This window comes from Schistocerca gregaria, chromosome 1, assembly GCF_023897955.1.
Source record: "Schistocerca gregaria isolate iqSchGreg1 chromosome 1, iqSchGreg1.2, whole genome shotgun sequence".
Classification (NCBI taxonomy): domain Eukaryota; kingdom Metazoa; phylum Arthropoda; class Insecta; order Orthoptera; family Acrididae; genus Schistocerca; species Schistocerca gregaria.
The window spans coordinates 938,350,906-938,370,531 of record NC_064920.1 but is presented as its reverse complement, the minus strand read 5'-3'; the positions used below and the strand labels follow the sequence as shown (position 1 = coordinate 938,370,531).

The 19,626-nt window shown below is 40.8% G+C and overlaps 1 protein-coding gene across 2 annotated transcripts in view; it reads right to left on the bottom strand.

Moving 5' to 3' along the window:
- Positions 1–19,626, bottom strand: part of LOC126275312 (flotillin-1) — a 151,607-nt gene that overhangs the window by 107,285 nt on the left and 24,696 nt on the right. For both annotated transcript variants that reach the window (XM_049977185.1, XM_049977187.1), the window contains exons 3-5: positions 6,446–6,536; positions 845–988; positions 148–267 (exon numbers count right to left, since the gene is read on the bottom strand). In XM_049977185.1, coding sequence (XP_049833142.1) covers positions 148–267; positions 845–988; positions 6,446–6,536 — 355 coding nt within the window. The remainder of the gene's footprint in view (positions 1–147; positions 268–844; positions 989–6,445; positions 6,537–19,626) is intronic.

Sequence of the window (19,626 nt, the reverse complement as noted above, 5' to 3'; positions counted from 1 at the left end):
TACAGCTATCAAGAAACCATGCATTAAGTTCACTGTAACAAAATTTGGCTATGTATCTAGTATATTGACCATTTATGGGGACAACTTAATTGAATGACTAAACAAGACAGACTTACAGGTTATGGAGAATAAATTAAGAGCACTCACCTCTTCATCTCTTATGTCTTTCAGAGTATATGATACAACAGTAATTCCCATGTTCACAAGATCTGATGAGGCAACTTCAAAAACTTGTTTGCTAAACTTCTTCCTATCTTTGTATATTTCCTGAGGAAAAAAGGTGGCATTTACATACCAAATCTGTATATATCTTTCATATTGGCCAGAAGCCATGTTCATGCTACAGTGTGAAAATTTGGTTGTAAAAATCAATATATAACAGTAAAATACTGATTTAGCAGTCAAAAATAAAACTGAAATAAATCTAATAAAAGTTAAAATGAAGAACTATTCTCAGTGCTGAAGCCACAACAAATTATTTAAAACACAAGTAGTTTTAAGATATTTCTAACCAGCTATTGTCAATAGCTTTCAAACTCTTTCTTTCAAACTCCACAATATTTCAACTGAGTTTCAAGAGTATTGCTTGTTATGTGCACATTCAATTTGCATATTGCTCGGCCTTCTTATAAAAGTAAAATTTATTATTTGACAAAAGTGAGCAGATATTCTGTCAAGGAGCACTGGAGTTTCAGAGAGATGATCTGACAAAATGCCCAAGTGCGATCTTAGCAACAATGACAGTGCCACTGTGCAATCACCATTTGTGATGCTCTGTCCGTCCAATGCTTGAACTTGAATAGTACACAAAAATATATCAAAAAACCTTGAAATTGTTACTTACCTCAACAGTCATACTTCCCATAATAGCTCTCTGGTGCCCTTCCAGTGTGACCAATGCAATGTGCTGAATTTCATGTTCTGGCTTACCAAGAAATTGTTCACAGGCAGCAAGCAACATTTCTTCATTCTGGCCTTGTATTTTAACCTTTTAGGGAAACACAACGAATATCAGAGTTTAACATGTAACATCACCCAAATGTTATAATTAAAGAAATATATCCATCAAATAAGAAATGCCTGAAAAATTATAACTAGAAAATATGACAAATTTTACATGGCAATAGTAATGAAAGATCTTCCTGTGAAACGAGTCAACAACTTCAACCAACACAATGTGAATACATTTGTCTCAAGACTAAATGAAGCATCCTGGTCTTTCAGCAACTGGTACTCAGTAAACACAAACTACAATGCTTTTGTATTAGAATTCATGAGTGTTTTCAATGAATGCTTCCCCTTCACAACAGAATGTGACAAAAACTGTAAAAAGAACTCACGAATAACTGAAGGCATCAGGATCTCTAGTATTAGAAAGAGGAAACTGCACATGCAAGCAAAGAACAATCATGATGCAGAGTTTGTCAGCTACGTAAACAAATACAGAAGAAAATTTGGTAGAGTAGTTAAACATGAAAAACAAATGGCAAACAGTAAATATGACGACACAAATAAATCAAAAGCTTTATGGGAAATTGTCAGGAATGAAAAAGGTGCAGAAGAAAGAAGAAGTCTTAACCATAAATTAGAAACAGATGGGTAAATATTGCGAAGTATTCAACAGGTATTTCATAAATTCTAACAAAGACGTATCTCAAAAATAGGAAACAGAGGGTAGTAATACAACGCAAGGGCGAGAAAGCTTGCTCTAGTTGAAAGGAAATACAAGCAGTTGTACCCCAGACGTCCATATTAGGCCCACTACTATTTCTATATTATATCAATGACCTACCACACAAGGTAACTTCAGAAACTATTCTGTAGGCAGATGACTCAACAGCAGTAGTCTGCTGAAAGAACACTGAAGAATTAGCACAGAAAACAAAACATACTCATCAAGAACTAGAAAACTGGATAAATAATAATGCTATGAAACTAAACTTAACAAAAAGACAAATTGTACACTTCAGGACCAAGCAAACTGTTGAGTACATAACACAGTTAAGTTATGAAGGCAGAGGACTGATAACTGCAGAATCTGTCAAATTTCTGCAAGTGACCATAAACAAAAACTTGTCATGGACTAATCATGTGGGTTGCTTACTGGAGCAGTTAAATAGTTTTGTTTACGCAATGAGGGTTCTGAATAAAGTAACTGACTTAGCTGTTAGGAAAATTGTGTATCAAGCATATTTTCTATTAGTTGTAAGATATGGCATAATTTTTCAGGTAGTTGAAAAAGGAAGCCTCCTCAGAGTGTTCAAGCTAAGAAAAAAATTATCAGACCTATGAATGGGCCAAACAATAGACAATCATGCGAGCCTTTATTTGCAAGGCTTGACTTACTGACAATTCCTTCCATGTTTATACAGGGTGTTACAAAAAGGTACGGCCAAACTTTCAGGAAACATTCCTCACACACAAATAAAAAAAAGATGTTATGTGGACATGTGTCTGGAAACGCTTAATTTCCATGTTAGAGCTCATTTTAGTTTCTTCAGTATGTACTGTACTTCCTTGATTCACCGCCAGTTGGCCCAATTGAAGGAAGGTAATGTTGACTTCAGTGCTTGTGTTGACATTCGACTCATTGCTCTACAGTACTAGCATCAAGCACATCAGTACGTAGCATCAACAGGTTAGTGTTAACAGGAACGTGGTTTTGCAGTCAGACAGTAGAGGCAGACCAATTCCACGGCCTCCACGCTCTCCTGACCTCAACCCTCTTGACTTTCATTTATGGGGGCATTTGAAAGCTCTTGTCTACACAACCCTGGTACCAAATGTAGAGACTCTTCGTACTCTTATTGTGGACGGCTGTGATACAATACCCCATTCTCCAGGGATGCAACAACGCATCCGGGATTCCATGCGACAGAGGGTGGATGCATGTATCCTAGCTAACGGAGGACATTTTGAACATTTCCTCTAACAAAGTGTTTGAAGTCACGCAGGTACGTTCTGTTGCTGTGTGTTTCCATTCGATGATTAATGTGATTTGAAGAGAAGTACTAAAACGAGCTCTAACATGGAAAGTAAGCGTTTCTGGACACATGTCCACATAACATATTTTCTTTCTTTGTGTTTGAGGGAAGTTTCCTGAAAGTTTGGCCATACCTTTTTATAACACCCTGTATATGAAACACTTCTCTTTGAGTTAAAAAACCCATGTCTTTTTGAGGGAAATTCATTTACACATGCTTATGAAACAAGGCACAAACAAGATTACATTTTACCTTACCAAGGGCTAACATTATTTGAAAATACTCCACATTACATGGCTTTGAATCTTAGCAATAAAATCCATTCAAAGTTGAAAGACTGCAAGCTAGAATCCACTGGTGCAAACACTGAAAAATATGTAAAAAGCAAATACTACTACAGTGTGGATAATTTCATAAATGAGGAAGACAAGTAGGAAATATTGCATTTGTTTTCTTTTCCTGCTTTCTCTACATTATGTTCTATGTGTATGCTTATGTTCCCTTTTAATGGAGTTATATGTTCTTTCTATATGTGTCCATACTTATAAACTATGTATCGTGTGAACTATGTATCTAACTATCTAGATGTAAACATATATACTACTTTTATGAAAGTTTGTGGTCTTTGAAGTATGTCCATATTTATAAACAACAGAAACAAACAAAAAATTACAAGAATGATTTCAAACCACTGTGGAAATTTTAAGAAAAAGGAAGAAATCTAACATTTAATTACCTTTTTATGTTGTAATGTGCTTATTGGAGCATTCATATGCTTTATTTTAATGTATCTTGTTTTAGGTATACTTAGGTAGGCATAGAATTATTCAGTGACAAGTCACCAGTGTTTCAACCAAATGATTGTAGTTAACATGTCATGTGACAATAAAGATTCTATTCTATTCCTTCAGGTGCCTTCCATCACCTTTTTAAAGCAAGAGAACAGAAAAAGTCATCTGCATAATGTGTCTACTGTTGCTTCAAAGCAAGGAACAAAACTGCTATGAGATGAAACTTGGATTCTTCAACACATGAATCCAAGCCATGCTGATTTCAATATGATCAGACAATGTTGCAGAATAGCAAAATAGAGTTTGAGACTTTTATAGAAGAGACTGACCATTATCTGTCAACACTATAAAGAATATAAAAAACACTTAGGAGGCCAATTAATATGTGATCAATAGCAATGATTCTTCACACATTTATCAACAAACTTTGCAAGTCCAATTTGCATAAGCCAGTGTCAGATAAGTATTTTCATAGAGCTTTGCTTATGACAACAATGAAGGATCAGAAATGATAGAAAAAGAAACCTGACACTCCCTTTCCATCCAATTTCTACCTTATTTGCCTTCTAAGGAGACAGAATGACACATATCTTTTGAGTTGCTTCTTGCACATTTAGATATCATCCTTATCACAGTTTCACATATTGTGGTACATGGACTTTCATCTATACCTTAAGAGTTAATGCTCTTATTACACTCTTTTTTATATTTTGCTTCACACATCACAGATACTGGTACTTAATTCACAATTATTATTAATAATTATAACAGTTTGGCAGTAGCATACACAATAATTTTAAAATCTCTGTTTGTTACACCAAGTAGAAAAAAAAGCAATTAAGTTTACATGAGCAGTCAGCTGGGGATATGCAAACAGTCACAAATATTTTGTTTAATATTCACTAATTAAAAGATTACTTTTATTATAAATGAATGTATTCCAAATTTAGTCTCATCTTTTCATAGAATGGAAAAATAATATCAATATAATCAAAATACAGGTCAATCAAAAATGAAAGTTGAAAATTAACTTTAACAATATTACATAGTGATAAAGAGCAATTATTTAACAACTGTTGAAACATTATAAATGAAGCAAAGTTAGACCCATACATTAAAAACTATAGTTGAATGTCTTTTACTAAAGAGAGTAATAGGAAATACAAAGAATAGAGAGATATATGGATGAGAATAACCTTTCTAGGCTTAGTATATGGAGAGAGATTAAAAACAAATAAAAAATTAAGAATTGTTCACTGCAGTATTTTGGAGCAACTTTTTTCCTTCCCTCTAGCACTTCTATATCACACACTGTCTTTTCCTATTTTATATATTTACTTTCCTGGCAGAGAAAAGCTACACATTCAGACACATTTTAATTTAAAGGCTTGTCCTTGCTCCTGCTTGTTCTCATTTTGGTAGCTGGCAAAGTAAATGCTCTCTTTTGCTTCAAATCTTTGAGCATATTAAAATTTGGGTTTTACAACATACTTTATTATTTTAATGTTTAACTATACTTAACAGATTTAATGAGAAATCAAACGGTGGAACGTCCAGAACAGAAGAAATAACAACAATATTATGAAAACAATAGATTGTAGGACTTATTCTGAAGTAGAAAACATGCAACTAAATAACTCACATAATCTCTCTCTCTCTCTCTCTCTCTCACTCACTCACCACACACTCACACTCACACTCACACACAATTACTACTCTTGATCATGTGTTTGTGAGTTGCACTTGTGTGAATGTGTGTGTGTGTGTGTGTGTGTGTGTGTGTGTGTGTGTGTTTTCTACTTTGGAAGAAGGCCTTTTGCCTGACAGCTTAAATATGGCAGTTTTTTCATTGTGGCTGTCTGCCACTCAATGTCTCTTCTCTATGGTGAGTAACAATCTATCCATTTCATAATATTGTTACATAATGTACTGTTTTACTTTTCAAAAAAGTCAGTATTCTCTAACTCCTTGGGAAAAAGTACAAAATTTACAAATATACAAGAAATGGAAGTTTTGAAATGAAATCTGAGTTATAAAGAAGGTCTTCAGTAATGGACTGCTGGGGTTGAAATATACCACATTAAATGAAAAATGAAGAATAAGATTGCTAAAAGGGAAAAAATCAGTGCTGCTATAAGGTAATCATTTCCTACATATGATTATCCAAAATAGTGCTTCCTACTGGTCTAATTATGCAATGGTACAAAAAAATGCACATCTTACAAAATGAAATTGCAGTTTAAAAGTTTTGTTTTGGAATTCTCTATTCACAGCTTTATTGCTAACTAATTCACAAGACAAATGAGACACATTCAAAAATTTATGAAGTAATGACCATATTAACAGACTACACTATAACTACATTGCTGTACTTGTTTGTCTTCTCTTTAAGCATATGCAAACTCACAGCTCTTTTCATACAACACTGAAATAAAGATGATCACAAATTCAAGCTCCACCAAATAAAATCCAAGGCAACATTACATTCTATATAACTTAAGTACAATCAAATAACTATGCACTTCCACAACAGACCAATGAAAGTGCTTTCAAATGCAAGCAAGCAAAGCTGCACAAACAGTAATTGTATGGCCTTTACTTCAATCCAACACACTGAGAAGCGAGTCTCTAACTTTTAACATATTATAGAAATATATAACATGTTCTCACCTGTGCTATACCGGTAACAGAAATGGGCACGCCCTGGCTGGTGTAGACAGTGGGGCTTTCAACTTGAAGTGTCATTGTATTCAATGAAATCCTAAGCATAAAAAAATATTCTGAAAACCTATTTTTTCTAGAGATGATTATTAGTTTTATTGGTAATAAATTACAGAATTAACTGGTGCACATCATAGGCACAAATTTAACAGCAGAGTAATTGAACTTTCCTGGCAGATTAAAATAGTGTATCAGACAAACTCAAACTTGGGACATTTCCTTTTCATGGGAACATGCTCTACTGGCTAAGCTGCCCAAGCACGGCTCTCAACATGTCCTCACAGTTTTACTCATCTACCTTCAAAACTACACAGAAGCTCTCTCGTGAAATTTGCAAAACTACCACTCCAAGAAGAAAGGATATTGTGGATACATGGCTTAGCCACAGCCTGAGGGATGTTTCCAGAATGAAATTTTCACTGTGCAGTATAGTGTGTATTGATATAAAACTTCCTGGCAGATTATAACTGTGTGCCTGACCAAGACAAACACTCAGGATTTTTGCATTTTGTGGTCAAGTACTCTACTGACCGAGCTACCCTTCCTTCCAGGAGTGCGAGTTTGCAAGTTTCACAGGAGAACATCTGTGAAGTTTGGAACATAGGAGATGAGGTACTGGTGGAAGTAAAGCTGTGAGGATGGGTCGTGCTTGGATAGCTCAGTCAGTAGAGCACTCACCCATAAAAAGTAAAGCTCCCGAGTTCAACTCCCGGTCTGGCACACGGTTTTAATCTGCCAGGAAGTGTCATATCAGTGCGCATTCTGCTGCAGAGTGAAAATTTCCTTCTGGGAACAGAGTAGCTGCTTTATAAACAAACGCAATTCCTTACATATAGCTCAGAGTACTTTATTCTGTAAGAATATTGCACATTAATTTCTAGAGTACATTGAATTGTGGCACTGGTCAGGAGGACATCCCATCTAACAAGGCCAGTTATAGCATCGGTAGTGTGTTTTGTGCTAAAACAAATTTTTTAATGCAGATGTGATTCACCACACACACGAATGTATAGGCATTATTATTACATACATGCAGAAGAAAAAGAGCATGAATTTAAATTTATATGTGTTGCAGCCAGACAGTAAAGTGCCATCTACTGAATAAACTGTCTACCCCCTCTTGTCAACCATATTAAACAAAAAGCAATTTGAGCAACATGAATAGAACTAAGGTGAACCTGACCATATGGAAAAACTTAACAGTGCAATGCATTAAACAATAGAACTTCAGTGCTTCATAACAACATCAAAGTATGCAGGTACGTAAAAACAATGAGGGATGAAGTTGGTAAACACTGCATGTAAGGATAAGGAATGGCAGCAACAGCTTACCTACTGCAAAAGTTAGAAAGAAGGGTATCAGGATCTGGGAAAATAGAATGTAACACAATATATGGAAAGTGTTAATCAACCACACCCAAACACTCTTTTGGTTATAGTTTGATAAAACTATAGAGTTTATATGGTGTCAAGAAGAGGAGTAAAGAAGCGTCATACAACACCAGAGCACAGACGCATGTCTAAATGATAAGATGATGATGATGATGATGATGATGACAATTATGAAAATGATTATGATATAGCTGTATTTGTTTCAGCAGACAACACCCAGGTTTTTACCACCAGTAATCTTTCATGTGGCGTGCGGCTTGAAGGAAAAATATGTATTAAAAGCATTAAGGCAATTATTGAGCATTTAAATATAAAATGTAATCACCATACATTCAGGAATTCTTGCTGAATGCTCAGTGGTTCAAACCTCATATTATGCTGTGATTTAAGTGGTGGTGTTTCTTTATCTAGTTTAAATTTCTTATTAAAAAGTAACTTTAAATTATATATTTTGATTTTTTAAAACTACAATTCATAAAACAAACACATCATATGCTGAGGGAAGCATTTTTATTCTATCTTTACTCTTTAAACAATGCAAATATTAGATAAGAATGACATTTACCTTTTTCAAAAGCTGCAAGACATCCTAACAGAAACCACATTAAATACACATACTTTGTTCTTTCGTTGCTTGTAACAGAATTTTTAATCATTTGTGGTACATTCTTTAAGAAGTTAGACTGATAGAAAGAGAGGTTAGTGTGTAAGCACAACAATCCATGGTTGATCAGCTTTTATTACATTTTTACTCAAACATTTTAGTAGTCACACAATATCAACTGTCTCAGTAAGTAAATATACTGCAAGTTATCAGAAAATGCAAACAGGAATTACTTAATATAATGTACACACAGTGATGAGCCAGAAACCACAATTACTGCCTGCTGAAACTGAATGTTGCTTGTTGGGGTTGCCGGCACATGATGGGGTTGCCGGCACATGATGTGGTAAGGAAAGTATATAAATAAAGCAGATACAAATAAGGAATCATAGTCTAGGTAGGTAGGTAGGTAGGTTTAAAAGGGGGGAGGGGGGGGGGAGGGACCAAACTGCGAGGTCATCGGTCGCTTGTTCCCAGTAGAACAATTACCCAAGGGAAAGAAGAAAACAAAGACAATGTATGGCACAATAACAGGAGTAAGGGAGAACCGGAAGAATGACAGAAGTACAACTAACACTACAATGGACAAAACAGTACAAGAAAACCACAGAGTGACACAACAAACTGGGAGAAGAAACTAAAAACAAGGAAGCAGATTACCATGGCTGGCTGACCATGAGAATAAAAAATGAGAAGCCAGCAACTCTACAACACATTAAAATCTCCACCCTAAAAGTTCTAGGATGAAGGACACAGAAAGACAAAAGACACATGCTAAAGCTCAGATCAAATGATAAAATTCACCCTCATCAATAAAACATAAAACTAAAGCTGATGTTGAGGAATTGTCACCCAACACTGAAGGTAGGGTGCTGGGAAAGTTAAAAGTCTGCAGCAGAGTGGCTAAAACTGGGCAGTCCAGCAAAAGGTGGACGACTGGCATTTCGGAGCCACAGCAACACTGAGGTGGGTCCTCATGACAGAGGAGGTAAACATGTGTGAGCCACGTATGGCCAATGCGCAGGCGACAAAGTACAGTTGATTCCCTGTGAGGAGCCTACAGGGAAGACTTTCACGCATTCGCAGTCTCCTTAATGACACGAAGTTTGTTGTGCATACTGTTATGCCACTCCGTCTCCCGAAGCTAAAAAACCTTGTGGTGTAAGACAGAGATGGCTATCTCCAGGAGCGGTTTCCGCATAGCTTGTTTGGCCAGCCTGTTGGCAAGTTCATTGCCTGGGATTCCGGGGTCCACACAAACACCATTGAATGACTGGACCATTCCAGGGCAGAGATGGGCTCCTGGATGTTCGCTACCAAAGGATGGCGAGGGTAGCACTGGTTGATAGCTTGTAAGCTGCTCAGGGAGTCAGAACAGGTAAGAAAGAACTCACCAAAACAGGAACGGATGTACTGAAGTGCACAAGATATGGCCACAAGCTCTGCAGTGAATACACTGCAGCCAGCAGACAAGAAATGCTGTTCAGTACATTACCATCAGCCATCGAGCCATTGGTGTAAACAATTTCAGAGCCCCAGAACATGTCAAGAATTGAGAGGAAGTGGCAACGGAGAGTGGCGGAGTTAATGGAGTCCTTAGAGCCATGCAAAAGGTCTAGATGAAGTTTTGGCCAAGGGGTACACCATGTAGGTGTATGTGAATGGACCTCAAGTAGAGGTGATAAAGGGAAGGACTCCAGTTCGGAGAGAAGGGATCGCACACGAAATGCAATCGTGAGCCCTGACCTGGGCCGCCGATGCAGGAGATGAACTACCGTAGGTGGGAAAAGGAGCCAGTCATTCGGATGCGCAGGAGAACTACAAATGTGTGCAACATAACTGGTGAGTAGTTAAGCACGTAGGATCTGCAGTGGAGGGACCCCAGCCTCTACCAGAGCATTGGTCACCAGACTCATTCTTAAAGCTCCCATCGCAAGGTGAACACCACAGTGGTGCACTAGGTTGAGGAAACGCAACACTGAGGGTGCTGCCGAATAGTAAACCAGGCTCCCATAGCCAAGGCGGGATTGAACAAGGCCTCTGTACAGCTGCAGCAGCATGGAGCAATCTGCACCCCAGTTGGTGTTGCTCAGGCAGTGGAGAACATTGAGATGCTGCCAGCACTCCTGCTAAGCTGACGAAGGTGAGGTAGCCAAGTCAATCAGGTGTCGAAAACCAGTCTTAAGAATCAATATGTATCCACTAAAGTGACTGGATCACCATTAAGATAAAGTTCAGGTTATGGATGAACAGTACGTGCATGGCACATGGCTTCGCAGCTGAAAACTGGAAGTCATGGGCTAGAGCCTATGACTGCAGCTTGTGAATGGCTCGCTACAGGTGCTGTTCAGCAACACCAGTACTGGAGGAGCAATACAAAATGCAGAAGTCATCCACATACAGAGAAGGGGAGACCTATGGCCCTACAGCTGCTGCTAGGCCGTTAATGGCCACTAAAAACAGAGATATATTACAGAGTCCCACGGAATGCCATTGTCCTGAATACGGGGGGGGGGGGGGGGGGGGGGGGGGGGGAGAACTATGGCAGGCACCAACTTGGACACGGAAAGTACGGAGTGACAGGAAGTTTTGGATAAAACTCGGGAGCTGGCTCCAGAGACCCCATTCATACAATGTGGCAAGGATACGATGATGCCAGGTTGTGTCGTATGCTTTATGTAAGTCAAAAAAGACGGCAACCAGGTGTTGGCGTCTGGAAAAGGCTGTTTGGATGGCAGACTCAAGGGACACAAGATTATCAGTGGTAGAGCGATCCTAGCTGAAGCTGCCCTGACATTGAGATGTTTATATTTTCACACCTCCGCGTTGCAAATGTTTTGAGTGAAATGCCCAGTCAATGCGCTGTTGTTTTCACGTCAATTCTACCAACACTGAGAGTTGTTTAGTTCTCGGGGTTTTGTAAAATTCTGGATTCATGTCTCGTCGCTGTGCAGCCTATGAAAAGGATAGCAGAAGACTCCCAAACAAATTCCAAAGTACAGTGGAGTTTTAATACCAATATATTTCCAGGACTCTGGTGTCCGAGCCCGGTGAACTGTACCGGTTACATCACATGTACCCAAAGTTGACATCAAATGACACAGAGTTCACAACAATCAACACACGAGTGAGCCTACAATACATTTGCTTGCAACCCTAGCCAAAAAACAAGTGCCCCAAGGCGCCTGCATGACCTCTATTTATACTTTTGTTAACAATTACCTACAATGAAAATTACAATTTTATGTAAAATCACAATTAAAAGTTACACCAAAAATGTGCTGCACATTGCTAAAAATTTACAGTCTCAGTGCTGAAGAAGGTGAACCTATTTTCAACTTAGTTACAAGTTAATATAACATTTTCTGACTAATTATGTTACAGGTAACAAATACATTTCTAAATTTGTTTATAACAAATCAACTAGTGCCTGAATTTTAGTGCTAACATATATCGGAGATTCAATTAACATGCTTTATTTCTATTTTCTATTTAATTTGCTGTAGTAATTTTATAATGATAGGTTTACTGGTACATCCTGACCATGTGCTCTATTTCTTTCGATTAGTTACAGTATTAATTTCACATTTATATTGTTTTTCTCACAAATGCTTTTGGCTCATTCAAAATACACACGGTGGCTTTTACACATATGGTTTCAGCAAAGCAGCATTTTCGAATTTTAAGTATACTGAAATAGTGGTTATTTTTGTATGTAATTTGGAAACAGGTCACTTTACAATTGGACAATTAGGACTGGTGTTTATCTTTAATGCTCTCTGAGGGGTTCTGATAGGTAGCAATGAGATACAGTAATATTTCAACATGGAGCCAGTAGGCCAAGTGACTCCAGGACCCAACACAACCGCCAACATACCATATGTTACAGCAGCTTACAGAGAACATTGGTGAGGCTGATGGGCTGATAGCTATCCACATCAAGTGGATTTTTACCGGGGTTTTAGCACCACAATGATGGTGCTCTCCCACCATTGCGATGGAAAGACGCCATCACACCAGATCCGGTTGAAGGTGATGAGATATCGCTTGTAGTCAGATGAGAAATGTTTAATCATCTGACTGTGGATCCGATCCGGCCCAAGAGCTGCATCAGGGCAATGTGCACGGGTGCTGAGGAGCTTGCACTCTGTAAAGGGGGCCATTATAGGGTTCACTGTGGTGTGCAGTGAATGAGAGGACTTTCCTTTCCATCCGCCATTTGAGGATACGAAAGGCTGGGGGGGTAGTTCTCTGATGCAGAGGCTTGAGCATAGTGCTCAGCAAAGTGCTTGGCAATCGCGACTGCGTCAGTAGAGAGCATGCCATTGATGTTAATGCCATGGACACCTGTTGTGGTTTGGTACCCAAAAAGACATCTGATCTTAGTCCAGACTTGGGAAGGTGACGTATGGCACCCAATGGTCAACACGTACCTCTCCCAACACTCCTGTTTCCTTAATTTTATAAACAGGCGAACACGGGCACGGAGCCACTTAAAGGCTTCTAGGTGCTCTAAGGAAGGGTGCTGCTTATGTCGCTGTAGAACTCGCCGCCACTCTTCAATTGTCTCAGTGACTTCCAGCAACCACCAAGGGACTGTCTTTCACTGGTTGCACCCTAGAGAATGAGGGATCACCTCTCCGCTGCAGAGGAGATTGTTGTAGTAACCTGCTCAATCACATCATGAATGGCACCATGTGGGGAAGATTCAATGGTGACAACAGGGGTGAAGGATACACAGTCTGCCTTGTTTAAAGCCCATCTGGGTAGGCATCAGTGGGCATGCACCGAGGGAGTGACAGGAAGATGAGGAAGTGGTCACTACCATACAGGTCATTATGTCCTCTCCAGTGGGTAGATGAGAGAAGATCTGGGCTGCAAATTGATAAATGAATGGCTGAGTAACTACCATGAGTGACACTGAAATGTGTGGCAGCCCCAGTATTTACAAGGCAGAGTTCGAGCTGGGACAGTAAGGGTTATGGGCATCAAAATATCCCAAAAGTAGGAAAGGTTTAGGGAGTTGATCAATCAGCACAGCCAGTACATTCAGGGGTACCACACCATCTGGAGGGAGATATAAGTTGCAGACAGTTACGTCCTGCATTGTCTGTATCCTTACAGGCACAGCTTCAAGAGGAGTTTGAAGGGGCACAGGTTCACTACATACAGAGTTCAGGACATAAACACAAACTCCACCTGACACTATTATATTCGCTATGGTTCTTGTAATATCCCCTGTAGCCGTGAAGAGCAGGGAGCTGTACTGCCAGGAACCAGGTTTCCTGGAGGGCAATGCAGAAAGCAGGTGTAAAGTTTAACAATTGCTGTAGATCAGCAAGGTGGTGGAAAAAACTGCTGCAATTCCACTGAAGGATGACGTGATTGTGAGACTGGGAAGGAATGAAACACTCAATGAGGCAGTCTGTGCCTCAGGGTCACCTGCTGCCATCAACTTATTTTCTGAACAGACTATATCCATTGTGTCCGAGGGTCTGGCGACATATGGATGAACATCTGCACTTAATGCACCACATTGGGGGAGGGATATATGGTTTGACATCACAGTGATAGATCACCACCTTGACCTTCTCTGGTAATGTGTCACCCTCAAAGGCCAAAATGAAGGCACAGGTGGCATCCTGATTATCCCTCAGACCCCGACAGACATACTAGACAAAATGAACTCCTCATTGCTCTAAGTTGGAATGCAGCTCATCGTCAGACTGCAAAAGAAGGTCCCTGCAGAATATAATACCCTGCACCATATTTAAGCTGTTACGAGGCATGATGGTAACGGAAACATCCCCCAGCTTGTCACAGGCAAGCAGTGCCCATGACTGGGCACAGGATGCTGTTTTTAATCAAGAATGACCCTAACTGCAATTTGGACAACCTCTCCACCTCCTCCAACTTGTCCTCTAAATGCTCTACAACAAAAAAACTGAGGCTTCATCGAGACAAACGAGTCCCCATCAGCCCTTGTACATACGAGGTACTAGGGCGAATAAGGTTCACTGCGAATAAGGTTCACAGCCATCCATGGCCTAGCGTTCCTCCCATGGTGTGACCAGGGAGGGGAACAATTTAGGATCATACTTCCTTGCATTGTACTTTGACTTGGAATGTTTAGAGACTGCTGGTGGTTGATCACCAGCAAGTGATGAAGTGGTACACTTCATCGTGCATCATCCGCCCTGATGCCACCTACTCCGACCAGAGGCCCTCCCCACGGGCGCCACCCAACTGCAGCAAAGGCCACCTGGCAGGATGGCCATTGCCAGGAGTCCCGATGCCCCAGGGTGACTGGCATCTACTCCTTGGCATACGTGGGGAGTTAATAGCACAATGATCCATGTGTAGTCAGGGGGCTACAACCAACAGGCTACATGGTGGCCCCACCACAATGGACTGGCTATCACGCTGGACATGAGGTGCAAAGAATTCTGTGGTCATCGTCGGTGCAGAAAGTGACACTGCATAGTGGTGAAGGAAAGCACACCCAGGAAGGTGTCCTCACGTAAAAGATGGGGGATGAGCGGGACTGTAATGCCACGACAAGAAAATGGGCTTAAGATCTCAATGCACGATGGACATGATGCACCATGTAAGGTGCTCTTCCCAAATTGGCTCGCTCTTTGGGAAAGTTTGGAAAATGGAGGTCAAACCCTGCAGGGGACCATCATATAAATACCAAAAGGTGTGAGTATCCTTTTAGTCCCCTCTTATGACAGGCTGGAATACCTTGGATCTATTGTAGCCCCTGGGCCCACAGGGGGGTTAATGTGGATGGATAGGAAGAAAAAACCTGCCATGTTTGGATACAGTATTAATAGTGTCCTGCTTAACACAGTCAACTCTTTACATCTGGGCTTAATATTGCAAAGCAATATTAAATGGAATGAGCATATGAGGATTGTGATATGGAAGGAAAAGGGTCAACTTCACTTTATAGGGAGAATTTTAGGAAAGTGTGTTTCAGATGTATGGTAGTCCATATATAGGACACGTGTGGCCTATTCTTGAGTACTGCTAGAGTGTTTGGGATCTGAGAATAAATATATTCTTGTTATTATGCACATTTTAGACACATTGGCTTTTGAAAAGGGGTTTATGTCCAAAATTCTGATTACGTCATGCACCAATGCCGGTGGGTAGTTTCGGCAGCTTCAGTATTTCTCATGAGACAGCTAGAGAGAAATAATGAGTAAGGAGCTATTGGAGAAAGGAGATGTGGTAATACTGAGGTTAAGAGGATTAAGGGTTATCATTTATTTGAGAAATAATAATAATAATAATAATAATAATAATAATAATAATAATAATAATAATAATAATAATAAAAGGCAATTTATGGATGTGCTTGACAGTCCATAACGAGACATCACTCAAAGTCAACTGTTGGGTTGCAAACCTCACCACAGAGTCTGGAAGCAAGGTTGGCCCTAAATGCTTCAGTTCCCAACTCTATACCAGCTTAGTGAATAGTGTTGATAATTTTGAAATAATTTTCAATCTGAAGCATACACTAGGCATCAATAATCCATTAGGGATTACATGTAAATCTTGTAGAATTATATCAAATATAGTCCCTCTTCCCCATGTGAAAGTTGCTGTGTTACTGTAACATTCTGAGTGCTTTGAGGACTTTTGATTTGATATGTCTTAGGGTTGGTAAACACTTAAATCATCCATCAAAAATTATCCCCAAATATTATGTTAATTTTTGAAACTCAGAGAGGCACACTTCATCTGTAGTACAGGTGGGCTGAAAACAATATGAGTATGGTAAAGTAAAAACAACAGCAGAGGTCCACCTTGTTCAGAGTCCATCTGGGCAGATGTCCATGTGACTGACACTGGGACAGTAACAGGAAGATGGGGAAGTGGTCACTACCACACACGTCGTCATGTGCTCTCCAGTGGATAGATGGGAGAAGTCTTGGGCTGCAAATTGATTAATCAATGGCCGAATAACTACCATGAGTCACACTGAAATGTGTGGCGGCCCCAGTATTTAAGAGGAAGAGGTCAAATTGCGTCAGTAAAGTTTCGACATCTCAGCCTTGGCCAGTAAGCTTAGTACCACCCCACAAGGGGTTATGGGCATCAAAATCTTCCAAAAGTAGGAAAGGTTTAGGGAGTTGATCAATCAGTGCAGCCAATACATTCAGGTGTACTGCACCATCTGGAGGGAGATATACGTTGCATACAGTTATTTCCTGCATCGTCCGAATCCAACAGGCACAACTTCAAGAGGAGTTTGAAGGGGCACAGGCTCACTACATAACGAGTTCAGGACATAAACGCAAACTCCACCTGACACAATTGCAGTCAGGATGAGCCAAACCACTAATGGGAAATCCAATGGCGTACGCTACTTTGACAAGGGACAGGCTGTTATGACCGAACACCAGGGAATGGGCATTTTGGAAATGGTGAAGCTCATCTGTTTGCATGCTACTATTGTGAGAATCGACTGAAAGTCCCTTTAAAATGATGAAACCATGAGTAGGTGAGAAGGTGATGGACATCCACACTTCATTACAGAACCTGACAGTCAGAGGCTTGCCCATTGCAGGCCCAAGTGTTTCGGAGCACACCATTCAGCACAAACAGTTGAAGAGGAACCTCCTGCCGATTACCCCTATGTGCTCACTTGCTGACCCAATTACATTGTCAGTTATGATTGCATGGAGCACAGGGCCATCAAGACTGAATTGTGGATCAATGGAAACATGATGCTTGTTTATATGAGGTGCATCTCTAGTTACATCAAGTTGATGGTTGTGTCCAGATGCACTTCATTCAAGAAACAGCTCAAATGGTTGCTCAAGACATGCATCTCAAAATGGACACAGACTGGTGGCGACCATATTTTGCTATTGGGACAGGAGGGGGTGTATTATGCTCACTTGTGCTTCCATTGATCTTGTGGCAGCAATCAAAGGCACCCTGACAGTTCTGGACTATCTGAACATTATTGTGGATCATCTGGATCCTTCATGCTTGATGTCTTTCCCTATTGTGTTGGGATCTTACAACAGTATGCCTGTGTATTACAATGCCAAAATTGTGCTACAATGATTTGAGGAGCAGGATAGTGAACTAATGTTGATACACTGGACACCAAATTTACCTGATCTGATGGAAGACATCTGGGACATGATCGGGTGCTGTCTTTGTGTACAAAAACCACTGCCACATAATTCATGGAAATTGTGTAAAATGAGTAACATCTGGAGCTACATACCTCCAGAAACCTACCAAGGACTTGTTGAATCTACGCTACACAGAATCACGGCTGTACTGCACTTCATAAATGGAACAACACTGTATTAAGCAACTGTGAACCAACAAGATATTAAGCAGGTAATCATAATGTTTTGGCTTACCAGTGATAATAACATAATCACTCTGTCCTGCATTTTGCAACACCAGTTCTGCATTATGTTCCTTCTTGTCATGGTGCTATTCTGAATAAAAAGCATGTAATCCTGGTAACTTGCCACAGGTTCAACATCCCCTAGCCCATCCCCTTCTCTGTTGGTTGGTTTGTGGGATTGAAGGGAATCAGACTGCTATGGCCATCGGTCCCTTGTTCCAAAACCTTCGAACACCCACAAAGAATAAAAACAAACAATGGAAATGACAAGAGACAATGCAGGACAAGACCGACTCATACAGAGACCAGACGAAAGGAATTAAAATCACACAGAGTGTGACAATGGTTGGCTGACCATAGAGACAAGAAAGGAAAAGCCAACCACCAAGAAACATACTACAAAACTCAGTCTAAAATCGTAGGCCAAAGGCCAGACTCAACACAAAATAAAGAAACACTTAGATCACGTGATAAAAGCCCCCTGCATGAATAAAACACAAAACTAAGCCTGGCATGGCAGCGTCATCTGTTAAAAGTGCAGGGAGCGTATCAGGCAGCGCAAACGTCTGCCTGAGCGCAATTAAAAGGGAACAGGCCAGCAAAAGGTGGACCACCATCAAAGCTGACCCACAGTGACATAGAGGCGGGTCCTTATGGCACAGTAAATGGCTGTGTCAAGCCGGTGTGCCCATGTGGAGCTGACAAAGGACAACTGAGTCCCTTCGAGGGGCTTGTATGGAGGACCGCCATATATCCGTTATTTCCTTGATAGGATGGACTTTGTATGGTGTGGTCAGGTTGCACCATTCAGTGTCCCAAAGTTCGAAAACTTTGCGGTGTAAGACAGCTCGCAAATCAGTCTCCAGGAGGCCAATGTTCAGAGGTGGCTTACTGGTGGCCTGTTTGGCCAGGCGGTCAACATGTTCATTTCCCGGTATCCCAACATGGCCTGGGGTCCACACAAAGACCACAGAGCAGCTGCAACAGGCAAGAGTATGGAGGGACTCCTGGAAAGCCATCATCAGACGAGAGCGAGGGAAACACTGGTCGATAGTTCGTAAACCGCTCAGGAAGTCGCTACAGATAACGAAGGACTCATCTGAGCAGGAGCAGATATAATCTAGGGCATGAAAGATGGCGACCAGCTCAGCAGTGAAAACGCTGCAGCCAGCCGGCAATGAGTTGTTCGTAATGGTCCCCTAGAGTAGAACACAACCGACATGACCAGCAAGTATTGAACGGTCAGTGTAAGCAACGCCAGAGCCCTGATACGTGGCAAGGATGGAAAGAAAGCGGTGCCGGAAGGCCTCAGGAGGAACTGAGTCCTTCGGGCCCTGTGCCAATTCAAGCCGAAGGCATGGGCGGGCCACACACCACAGAGGTGTACGCAGAGGGGCCCGGAAAGGAGGTGGAAGAGGGAAAACCCCAAGCCTGGAGACGCGGACCACGATCATACAACCCGACCGGGGCCGACGTTCTGGGAGATGGACAACCGACTGAGGGAACAGGAGATGATAATTAGTATGCCCAGGCATGCTACAAACGAGTGTAGCATAAGCGGCCAGTAAACGTTGGTGCCGTAACCGCAATGGAGGGACACCTACCTCCACAAGTATGCCTTTGACAGGGCTGGTCCGGAAAGCTCCAGTGGCAAGTCAGATCCCGCTGTGAAGGATGGGGGCCAGCGCCTGCAATGCATAAGGGGATGCTGAACCGTAAGCCAGGCTCTCATAATCTAGATGGGACTGA